Source organism: Octopus sinensis, linkage group LG9, assembly GCF_006345805.1.
Source record: "Octopus sinensis linkage group LG9, ASM634580v1, whole genome shotgun sequence".
Taxonomy (NCBI): domain Eukaryota; kingdom Metazoa; phylum Mollusca; class Cephalopoda; order Octopoda; family Octopodidae; genus Octopus; species Octopus sinensis.
The window spans coordinates 90,443,769-90,455,886 of NC_043005.1; the positions used below are offsets into that span (position 1 = coordinate 90,443,769).

The window sequence follows — 12,118 nt, forward strand, 5'->3', positions numbered from 1 at the left end:
CCTTCACTAGGATACTCAAATAGCAACTAAATGCCCTTCAAATTAATGCTGTTTTCTTCAAAAAGAAGGATGAGCAAGAAAACAAGGTATTTGGTTAAGGGGTCTGGAGAGAAAAAAAATACAGGAGGTTGTATATACCAGACTTTTATAATGAAACTGTTATGAAATGGTGTATAAGAAACTGTTGTAATTCAACTTTTTGTTTGTTGCCAGATTGGGTCATATTTTGGAATGAAACTGTGTGTAGCAGACGTCAACAAAGATGGGCTGGATGATTTGCTAGTCGGAGCCCCCATGGAACCAGGACAATTGAGAGAAGAAGGACAAGTTATTGTTTATCTCAGTGATGGCAAGGTTTGTAATTGTTTGTCTCTTTTGTTTAATGATGCGGTTCTCATTGTATGGCCAGTGATAATCATCCATGGTCTGACGTGGTCAGTCTGATTTTTAGGACTGGTTATTGTATGGTATATGGGTAAAAAGCATAATTCCCCTACCTTGCAGACCCTCGTAACATCATTCCTTTCTAGCCAGGATACATGTGTAGGGGCCCTACCCACCAAACCTTATTTAACAGCAAATTCCCTCATGTGGCCACCATGTCCATCCTGAAAGAAGCCCCCCCCCCCAAGTCAAAAGAAGACTATGCTTGTTATCCTTTCACTCACATGACCTCTCTTGCTCCTCTCCTTCCAGTAAGTCCCCTTGGCCATTTGTGTGATGTCACTGACCCTATACTTCCATCCCATCTCAACCCCACATATTGGTTATTGATATACACACACATTTACATACATACACCTATGTACACACACACACATGTTTATATATATATATATATATATATGTATGTGTATATATATATATATATATGTATGTATATATACACGATGATGTATATATATATATATATCATCATCATCATCGTTTAACGTCCGCTTTCCATGCTAGCATGGGTTGGACGATTTGAGTGAGGACTGGCAAACTAGATGGCTGCATCAGGCTCCAATCTTGATTTGGCAGAGTTTCTACAGCTGGATGCCCTTCCTAATGCCAACCACTCCGAGAGTGTAGTGGGTGCTTTTACATGCCACCGGCTCAAGGGCCAGTCAGGCAGTACTGGCAACAGTCACGGAAAAATCATGTTTTTTTTTTTTACGTGACATCTGCACACCGGCACAAGTGCCAATAAAGCAACGCTGGTAACGATCACGCTCGAATGGTGCTTTTTATGTGCCACCAGCACAAATGCCAGTTATCCACTCTGGCAATGATCATATATCTATATATACATATATATACATGTGATTACACACACATACCTAGTCTTTTATTGTATTCCCAGAAGAATTTCATGATTTACTTACTTGAAGGATTATTCCTTTGGTATTTCAGAAACTGCAGAAGAAACTCGTACTGTTTGGTGATAAAGAAGAAGGCGCTCGCTTTGGTAGCACCATGACCCTTATTGGTGACATTGACCAAGATGGTTTCATTGGTAAGCAATACATTCTGTTTGGAGATTTTACCTTTTTAAATCCTGTTGTATGAGTTGTGTTGTTTCTGTTTCCTTATTTCTTTCTTTTTAATGGCTTAGTCAGAAGAAGAATGGTAGGGATTATGGCACCTTTTTGAGTTTGCAGGACTGATAAGAGGAAGGTATCCACTGACTGGGGACTGGATCTGAATGCTTGCAAAAACGTGCACTTTACTAAAGGCATGCATTGGCCAGATTGTGATTGTAACCTTTTAGCATTCAGATTTCCCTGTCAAGTGTAGAGCTTATTCATTCACATCGTTTTGAATTAATTATCTCATAGCTTTGAGATTTTGATGATGTGAATGTTTATGTTTAGAATGACATTGTAGCGTAGGTGTGAGAGGCCAAATCCAGTCATTTTGAATGCAAAACTGGTAGAATACTTGGACCGGATATGGTTGGCTTAAACGCCAAAGGGTTAAACTGGACAATGTCTTAACTGTAAAAAAGGAAAGGTAAGCCCTGGACATTGTTTTCTCAAGTCTTAGAACTCATGGGGCAGGTTACCTGGTCCCCATGGCATTTAAGGGACTGAGATCCCCCACCCCCACTGAATGGGATGCCAGTCCATTGCAGCTAAGTGGCTTCAAACAATGTAAAATCTAATGTTTTGCTCAAGAACACCACTCCCTACCCAGTCCAGGAATTGAAACCATGATCTTGTAATCGCCAGTGTAACATCCTAACTACTAAGTCACCTGTTGTCATGTAGTAAATGTGCCACCCTAAATCATGTGCAGATGTTCTGATGGGCTTCCTCCTGGTTTCTGTCTATGAAATCTCACTAACAAGGCTTTGGTCACCTCCAAGGCTGTCTTGGTAGGAAGACCCTTTCACAAGGTTCCATGCAGTGGCATTGAAATCAGTCAAAATCTTGTTGATGCAAAAACGAACTTTTTAACCTAACATGTGTGGGTCCATATGTGGGGAGGGATCTTGGGATTTCTACAAGTGAGGAAGAAGAACCCCTGGTGTGGAGGTGGTGGGAAATTGGGGATTTCTTTACAAATGGGCATTATTGAGTTAAAAGTTGTCGTCATTGTGATAAACATGAATATTAATGACAAATTCTTCAAGAGAATTCTCTCTCTCTCTCTTCCATGCTTTCTTCCATCTCTTTCAACTATCTCATCTTTCATCTCTCTCTCTTTCTCTCATCTTTCATCTCTTTCTCTCTCTCCTCTCATTTTTCATATCTCTCCCTCATCTTTCATCTCTTTCTCCCTAATCTTTCATCTCTCTCTTCCTCATCTTTCATTTTTCTCTCTCCCTCTCTCACTCATTTTTCATCTTTCTCTCTCTCTCTCATTTTTCATCTTTCTCTCTCTCTCCCATCTTTCATTTTTCTCTCTCACTCACCTTTCATCTCTCTCTCCCTCATCTTTCATCTCTCTTTCTCTTTTCCCCAGATATTGCCATTGGTGCCCCTTATGAAAATAACCAAGAAGGAGCTATTTATATCTACAATACAAATAAAGAGGGACTGCCTTCTACATACTCCCAGAAAATAACTGGTAAAGATGCTGCTATGGGAAAAGACATGAAGGGATTTGGAATCTCAATTTCCGATTCTGTTGATGTAAATAACGACAGTTGTCCTGGTATGAAACATCTCTCTTTCATTTCGTTTTTATGTGTGACAGCAATTTTATTTTAATTACCAATTATCAAAATACGGCTTTTCAGTTGCTACACCCTGTTGCATGCCATTACACTAAGTATACACAGCCATTTTGAACAATTCTCACTGTTATTCTTGTTGAGTCCCAGCTAAGCTCTGACTAAAAACATGTCTGTAATCAAAGGCCTCCCAGCCATGGTCATCTTATCTTTCTTCCTTACATAGTGTATCTATAATTAAATTGTTTAATGCAGTGTTTCCCCCTTTTTTTCTTCCAGGCCCCATTGTAACTTTCCAGAAAAATGTGTACCCCACTTGTGGTTGGAAAAAAAACAACTTTATTTTTAATATTATATACTTTCCTTAACCCTTTCGTTACCAACTCGGCTGAAACCACCTCTGGCTCTGAGTACAAATGTCTTGTTTTCATAAGTTCTGAATTAAAACCTTTCCACCAAACCTTAGTCACAATTTATGTTCCTAACACCAGCTGAATGATAACTAAGTTATTTTACTAAATTCTTTGTTATATTTAAAGTAATTGAAAGAAACATAGAGCATCTCAAAATAAATGCAGTAACAAAAGGGTTAAAGAAATATTCACACTAGGACATTAGAATAGCTTTATACTGTATCAAACAGTCTCCACACAGTATGCTTGGCTGGAGGGATTGGTTTGGTTACACTCAGTGTAGGTGTTATATGTTTACTGTGAAAAAAAGATTTTCATAATTCTATGTCCTATTAAAAAAAAGAAAAGAATTTTTGGATCCCAGGCCCCACCAGTGGGGTATATGCCTCATATCAGGAATCACTGATTTAATGTAGCTCTCCTATGCCAAAATAGTAGAATGTCATTTGAGGGAGATTTGGCTGCTGTTTCTAGCAGACTCAGTAATTACATAACTGCTCCTTTGTTGGTTCATCACTGGTTTATAGCAGTTTTCAGCGGTTTGAATGCTGAAAGATTTTTTTAAACCCTTTTGATACCAACCCACCTGACACCAACCTTGGTTCTATAATACAAAATCCCTGTTTTAAAGGGATCTAAATTAAACACTTCCACCAAAATTTCAGGAGAATTTATGTTCTAAACTCCAGCTTAATAATGGTAAAGCTATTTTACTAAATTCTTCATTTGTTTTTTCTAAATTAATTCAGCCAGAAACAGTGTTATTTCATCAGAAATATGGCAACATATGAGTTCAGCAGACTTGTATCCAGAGGCGTCCCAGCCATGACATCTAGCAATTTTTTATATTATTTTTGATCGATGCCAGACCGTCTGACTGGCTCCCATGCTGGTGGCACTCAAAAAGCACCATCCATACATAGCCAATGCCAGTGCCCCCTGACTGGCTCCCATGCTGGTGGCACGTGAAAAGCACCATCTGAACATGGCTGATGCCAGTACCCACTGACTGGCCCCAATGCCAGTGGTACATAAAAAGCACCGCCTGAACATGATCGATGCCAGAACCCCCTGACTGGCTCCTGTGTCAGTGGTACATAAAAAGCACCATCCAAACATGACCAATGCCAGTACCCACTGACTGGCTCCTGTGCTGGTGGCACATTAAAAGCACTATCTGAATGTGGCTGATGCCAGTACCTCCTGACTGCCCCCCCCCCGCCTCCGTGCTGGTGGCACGTAAAAAGCACCATCCAAACATGATCAATGCCCAGCCTGTTTGACTGGCTGCTGTGCTGGTAGCATATAAAAAGTACCCACTACACTGTTAGAGTGGTTGGCATTAGGAAGGGCATCAAGCTGTAGAAACATTGCCTGATCAGATTGGAGCCTGGTGCAGCCGCTGGCCCTCCAGACCACAATCAAACTATCCAACCCATGCCAGCATGGAAAACAGGCGTTAAACAATGATGATGATTATAGTCACAAATAGTTTAATAAAATTTATAATTTTTTTCTTCTAATTTTTCAGATTTTCTTGTTGGTGCTTATTTGTCAAATCAAGTCAGACTTTTATTTTCTCGTCCTGTGCTTGATTTAAACCTGGAATTATTACCTGAATCACAGAAAATTAATTTTGCAGAGTATAACTGTCCAAATCATGGCAACAAAGCTGTGTGTTTCAAAGTGAAATTAAAGTTTAGTTATGTACAAAATAATCAAATTCCTCCTAAAATAGGTAAGGTCAAAATTTGTCTTCTCTTTTTTTTTTTTGTATTTGTGTGTGTGTATGTGTGTGTAATAAGAAGCTTGCTTCCCATGGTTCTGGGTTCAGTCCCTCTGCATGGCACCTTGAGTAAGTCTCTTTTATTATAGCCCTTGGCTGACCAATACCCTGTGAGTAAATTTGGTAGACGGAAACTGTGAAGAAGCTAACTGTATACTCCCACACACATACACATATATATGTATGTGTGTGTGTGTGTTTGTCCCCCCCACCTCACCACTTGACAACTGGTGTTGGTTTGTTTGCATCCCTATTACTTAGTGATTCAGCAAAACAGAACGATAGGATAAATACCAGACTTAAAAATAAGTACTGGGATTGATTTATTCATCTAAACCTTTCAAGGCAGTGCTCCAGCTTGGCTGCAGTCTAATAACTAAAACAAGTAAAAAATAAAAGATAAAAAATATATAAAGATTGTTGTTGTTGTTGTTAGGTCCCAGGCCAACCATGACCTACCAAATCTACAGTCAAAAACATTCAAACTGTGACCATTTCAACTTATTTATCCAGAACCACATTATCTCATTGTGTCTTTCCTTTTTTAAGATGGTAGGGCATGACTTGATAAAATTTGGCTGTTATTTCTAGCAGATTGAGCAGCTGTGAAGTGGGCCCCTTTTTGGTTGGATCAATAAAGATTGAGATCTGGAATCTGAATGTTGCTCCACTCCACTCAGCTGTAAATGCGTGACCCTGTGACAGACGGGCATCTGGTGCAGGGGGACTATTGGGATCTCATGTTACATAAGTCACAGTTGATTGAATCTATAATGTATCAATCTACTGACTGGGGTGGAGGTGGAGGCTTACAGCTTCTGTCTCTCACATATGTAATGTTTAAGTGAAGTCCTGTTGGCTTGATCACTTCCTATTGCTTCTAACAAGTAAGTTAGTCCATATTACTCCTTAAGGAGCATAGGGCCATGACTATTTCATGCCAGTGAATGCAATCTTGGGCTACTTCTTGGATTTCCAATCAAGAGAGACTGACTGTTTCCGCCTCATCTTCCATGCATCCTTTCCAAGCCTTCTTAGCTCCTCCAGGAACCTTCCTCTTTCCTTCTGGTTGCCAGTCTAACTCTTGTCTTGTAATGCTGCTTGGAAGTCTCCTTAGAGTGTGACCAATCTAGTCCCATTTCCTCTTCAGAATTTCTTGATCGATGGGGGTTTGGTTTGTTCTGTTCCATGCGGTTAAGAGACTTGTGAGGTTCTATGACCCAGAGAGCAATGCTGATGAGAGCTTAGCCTCTTGTCAGGGTCACTCATATCAGACTGACCAAGGGATAGAATCCAGACAATGCACAATCCACCTCTCCATGAGCCTAAAGACGATGCCTTGAGTCTAACAACTTCAATTGGAAAGCCAAAAGGTTATGGAAACCACAATGAATTCCAACCATTTCAATTCCCCCAGTTTCTTCTAATAGGTCCCATGGGGGAATATTTGGTTATAACTATTATAACCTCTTCAACTACATAGCTGTACATAGATCATCATCATTTCCTGGACATAATTGTCTTGAGTCCTAGAACTCATGGGGCAGGTTATCTGGTTTCCATGGCACACAAGTGACTGAGATGCCAGTCTGTCATAGGGTCACACATTTATAGCCGAGTGGACTGGAGCAACATGACATGAAGTGTTTTTGCTCAAATGCACGACACACTGCCTAGTCTGGCAACTGAAACCACAATCTTGCAAGTGTGAGTCCAACACCCTAACCACTAGGCTGTGCGCCTTCACAAATGCCATATAGTAAAATTTAGCCAACCACAATGAAAATGACCCAGCCTTTTTAACAAGCTGTTATCAGGCGCAGGAGTGGCTGAGTGGTAAGTAGCTTGCTTACCAACCACATGGCTCTGGGTTCAGTCCCACTGCGTGGCACTTTGGGCAAGTGTCTTCTACTATAGCCTCAGACCAACCAAAGCCTTGTGAGTGGATTTGGTAGATGGAAACTGAAAGACGCCCATCGTATATATATAATATATATATAATATATATATATATATATATATATATATATATATATAATATGTTACATTACTCGGTAGTCAAGATAAAACTCTGAGTTTCAGATGCCGAAGTGGAAATCCACAACACCATCTCTTCGGTTATCTGGCTATTTGAAAACGCTATGAAAAAATACCGTTAAATAAAGGGAAATTACTGTGTTATAACTCTGCTTGCCTGCGTACTTATACGGCATCTGAAACTCAGAGTTTTATCTTGACTACCGAGTAATGTAACATATTATTGTATAGATAAATTTCCTCTATTTACATAATATTGAGGTCTCTTTCTTTCTTTTGTTATCTTACCGTTTTATCAATATATATATATGTATATATGTATGTATGTGTGTATATGTTTGTATGTCTGTGTTTACGTCCCCGTAACTTAGCAGTTCAGCAAAAGAGACCGATAGAATAAGTACTCGGCTTCCAAAGAATAAGTCCTGGGGTCGATTTGTGCTACTAAAAGCCGGTGCTCCAGCATGGCCACATTCAAATGACTCAAACAAGTAAAAGAGAAAAAAAAAAAGAACAGTTCGTAGCCACCCAGCTTTAAAGAATGTCATGTAGAAGAAATACAGTCCGCCACTAACTGCTTCCAATATAGGTTAGTTGACAAGATCAAAGTGGAAACCATGAAACCTAGAATAAGAAAACTAAAGCTGCTGCCTCTCTGAAGCAGTTTTAGTTGTTGTCACTTTGACCTCAATCAGTATCTTAAAAATAAAGAAGGATACGTTAGATGATGTATTTCGTTTTGGGATTTGGTTTGCAAGATTCTTTATGTGAGTATGTGTGTTGAAGCATATTTTGTTGTGTCTGGGGAGAGTCATTACTTAACACACTCATGACTTTGATTTTCACTCATTTACTTATTTATTTTTCTAAAATTTTCGTTGCGTCTTGCAACCTTTTCAATAAGTAAATGAATGAAAATCAGACTGGTGAGTGTGTTAAATTGTAAGGCACTAAAAGAGAATGACTCTCCCCAGACACAACAGAATTAGATGATGTAGTTTGGGGTAGATAATCTGAAAATAAGATGGGGTGGTCATAGATGGAATACTTTGATCAAAGATTATTTGATCAGCTAAGTAGCAATTTACAAAAAAATACTTTGTTGGATTCTCATGATTCCATACGAAGATGAAGATTTCGTTTTGGTGTTGGTGGCCATGGCAGTACTGTCTCACTGGTGACTGAAGGTATGTGGCTTTGTGGTTAGAGCATTTGGCTCACGATCATAAGAACATGAGTTTGATTCCAGGCGGCGTATTATGTCCTTGAGCAAGACACTTTATTTCACATTGCTCCAGTCCACTCAGCTGGCAACGGTGAGTTGTACCTGTAATTCAATGGGGGCCAGCCTTGTCACATTCTGTGTCACACTGAATCTCTGTGAGAACTATATCATGGTTCCATGTGTCTGTGGAGTGCTCGTGTTAATTTCAGAAGCAGGTTGTTCTGTCGATTGAATCACCTGGGACCCTCATCATCGTAATTGATGGAGTGTCAGACTCATGGTGATATAAGCAGTTTCAGTCATTTCTAATATTCTATGAAAAACATGTCTGTCCATGGGGAAATATTATCTTGCTTGGAAACAGGTAAAGGTTTGTGACAGAAAGAGCATCCAACCATAGAAAGTATGCTTCAGTGAACTTTGTTTCATGCAAACATGGAAAAGTGAACTTTCAAATGATGATGATGATGATGGTGATGGTGGTGACAGTGGTAGTAATGGTGGTGGCAGTGGAGGAAGCGAAGGAGCTGGGGGGAGGACACATGCTCAATGAACCACATAGTGAGACCAAACCTGAAGCCTTTGACAACTTTGACAAGCAAAGTTCCCAACCATACCTGGATGTATTCTCAGATATTTAATATATTTCAGAATTGTTAGCACACTGGATGAAATACTTTGTGGCATTTTGTCCATCTTTATGTTCTGAGTTCAAATGGCACCAAGGTTGACTTTGCCTTTTTATCTTTTCAGAGTTGATGAAATAAGTACCAGTTGAGCACTGGGGTTTTTGTAATTGATTTTCTCCCCTACCCCAAAATTGCTGGCCTTGTGCCAAAATTTAAAACCAATTTATTTCCTTTACCCTTTCTTTTCAGTCGACAAAGTGTCAGACACAATGACAGACGTGCCCCACATCCCATTAATTATAGAATTAGTTCAGTATTGTTCAATGATTGTGTTTTTGGAAGCTGGGATCACTTCTCCTCACAGAAATCCTGTGACCGTGGACTCTGCACTGTTTTTCGCTCCTAAAGTGCAAGTAACATGAAAAAGATTCATTTAGTAATCTCAGCCAAAGTTTTAATCAATAAATAGACACCAGTACTTTACTGGTATGTATATTTTTATCTTCACAGATAAAAATCACAGCTGACGTTGGTAGGATTTGAACACAGAATATAAGGGATTGAAACTAAATAATACTCCCAAAGCATTTTGCTAAATGCTCTAAGCCACAGCCCTTTCGTTATAGCATTAATAATGGTATTGTGTTGTACTTTCAGACCTCGAAGGCCAGCTAGCAACTGGTTCGCAGTCTCAGATGAACTTGTCGCGTAGTGTACAGTCATTTGGTTTCAAACTTGAAACTGGGAAAAAACTTGAAAAGGAATTCCACATTATTGTCAAGGTAATTTGTAATTCTATATTCTCTTTTATTGTTCTTCTTTCTTTTTATTTATTTTTTTAAAAAAATTATTATTATTATTATTGTTTAAAGGTGGCATGCTGATAGAATCCTTAACAGGCCTGGCAAACTGCTTAGCATCATTTCATCCGTCATTACATTCTGAGTTCAAATTCTGCTGAAGTCAGCTTCTCCTTTCATCCTTTCCAGGTCAATAAATTAAGTACCAGTTGCATATTGGAGGTCGATCTAATCGACTGGCCCCATCCCCCAAAATTTCGGGCCTTGTGCCAAGAGCAGAAAAGAATATCTAAGGTGGCAAGCTAGTAGAAATGTTAGCATGCCGAGCGAAATGCTTAGCAGTATTTCATCCATCTTTATGCTCTGAGTTCAAATTCCACTGAGGTCGACTTTGCCTTTCATCCTTTCAAGGTTGATAAATTAAGTACCAGTGAAACACTGGGGTCAATGTAATCGACTAGTACCTCTCCCCACAAATTTCAGGTTTTGTGCCTTTATTAGAAAGGATTATTATTATTATTATTATTATTATTATTATTATTACCATTATTAAGGCAGCAAGCTGGCAGAATTGTTAGCACGCTGTGCATTATGCTTAGTGGTATTTCATGTCTTTATATTCTGAGTTCAAATTCTGCCGAGGTAATTATTTTACTAAGAGGAAGTGCATGGCTCAGTGGTTAAGATGTTACACCCATGACTGTAAGATTGTGGTTTCAATTCTTGGACCAGGCAATGTGTTGGCTTCTTGAGCAGAATGCTTCATTTCACATCACTCCAGTCCATTCAGCTAGCAGAAATGAGTAATCCGATGGACAGGTGTCCCATCCAGAGGCAAGTATGTATGCCAGAGAATCTGGGGAACCAGTTCTTTGAGTCTTATATGACTCAGAAAGGAGCTTTCATCCATATTTTATTTTATTGATCTCAGTCACACAAAAGGCAAAGATATTCTTTATGGGATTTGAACTCAGTTTGTATGGAAACCAAGCTAAATATTATGTGGCTATAATATCATATAAGTCCAAGGTTCCTTTTCTATCATTTTTCTATCACTCCAATGAATAAAATATTCTTTTCTACTCTAAGCATAAGACCCGAAATTTTGGGGGAGGGGGCCAGTCGATTAGACCAACCCCAGCACACAACTGGTACTTAATGTATCGACTCTGAATGGATGAAAGGCAAAGTTGACCTCAGCAGAATTTGAACCCAGAATGTAAAGGCAGATGAAATACCACTAAGCATTTCGCCCAGTATGCTAATGTTTTTGCCAGCTCACTGCTTTCCAATGAATAAAATATTGAGATGGCTGTGTGGTTAAGAAGCTTGTTTCCCACCTACACAGTATGGGGATCAATCCCATTGTGTAGAATCTTGGGCAGGTGTCTTCTACTATAGCCACAAGCTGACCCAAACCTTGGGAGTGGATTTGGTAACTGAAAGAAGCCTAGTGGCCGATGACAGTACCGCGTGATTGGCACTTATGCCAGTGGCATGTAAAAAGCACCATTCAAGCATGGTCAATGTCAGTGCTGCCTGACTGGCTCCCATGCCAGTGGCACATAAAAAGCACCATTTGAGTGTGGTTGATGCCTGTGCCACCTGACTGGCTCCCATGCTGTTGGCACATAAAAAGCACCATTCAAATGTGGTCAATGCCAGTGCCACCTGACTGACCCTCATGTCGGCGGCACATAAGAAGCACCCACTACACTCTTGGAGTGGTTGGCATTAGGAAGGGCATCCAGCTGTAGAAACTCTTCCAGATCAGATTGAGCCTGGTGCAGCCTTCTTGTTTGCCAGTCCCTCAGTCAAACCGTCCAACCCATGCCAGCATAGAAAGCGGACGTTAAACGATGATGATATATATATACAGACATACATACACACTTATGTTTGTATGTGTGTATGCATGCATGTACATATGTATGTTTGTGCGTGCATGTGTGTCTGTGTTCTTCTCTTGGCATCACTTGATGGTTTTAAACGAGTGTTACTTCTATAAAAAAAGTCACTCATTTCCAATCATTCATATTTGACCGTGGAGAATATCACCTTGCGAAGA

At 39.7% G+C, this 12,118-nt stretch overlaps 1 protein-coding gene across 1 annotated transcript in view; it reads left to right on the plus strand.

Moving 5' to 3' along the window:
• LOC115215377 (integrin alpha-4-like) overlaps positions 1 to 12,118 on the plus strand; it is a 205,572-nt gene that overhangs the window by 187,792 nt on the left and 5,662 nt on the right. The window contains exons 9-13 of the mRNA XM_029784535.2: positions 214 to 354; positions 1,396 to 1,498; positions 2,950 to 3,141; positions 5,105 to 5,311; positions 9,908 to 10,032. Of these exons, the coding sequence (XP_029640395.1) occupies positions 214 to 354; positions 1,396 to 1,498; positions 2,950 to 3,141; positions 5,105 to 5,311; positions 9,908 to 10,032 (768 nt within the window). The remainder of the gene's footprint in view (positions 1 to 213; positions 355 to 1,395; positions 1,499 to 2,949; positions 3,142 to 5,104; positions 5,312 to 9,907; positions 10,033 to 12,118) is intronic.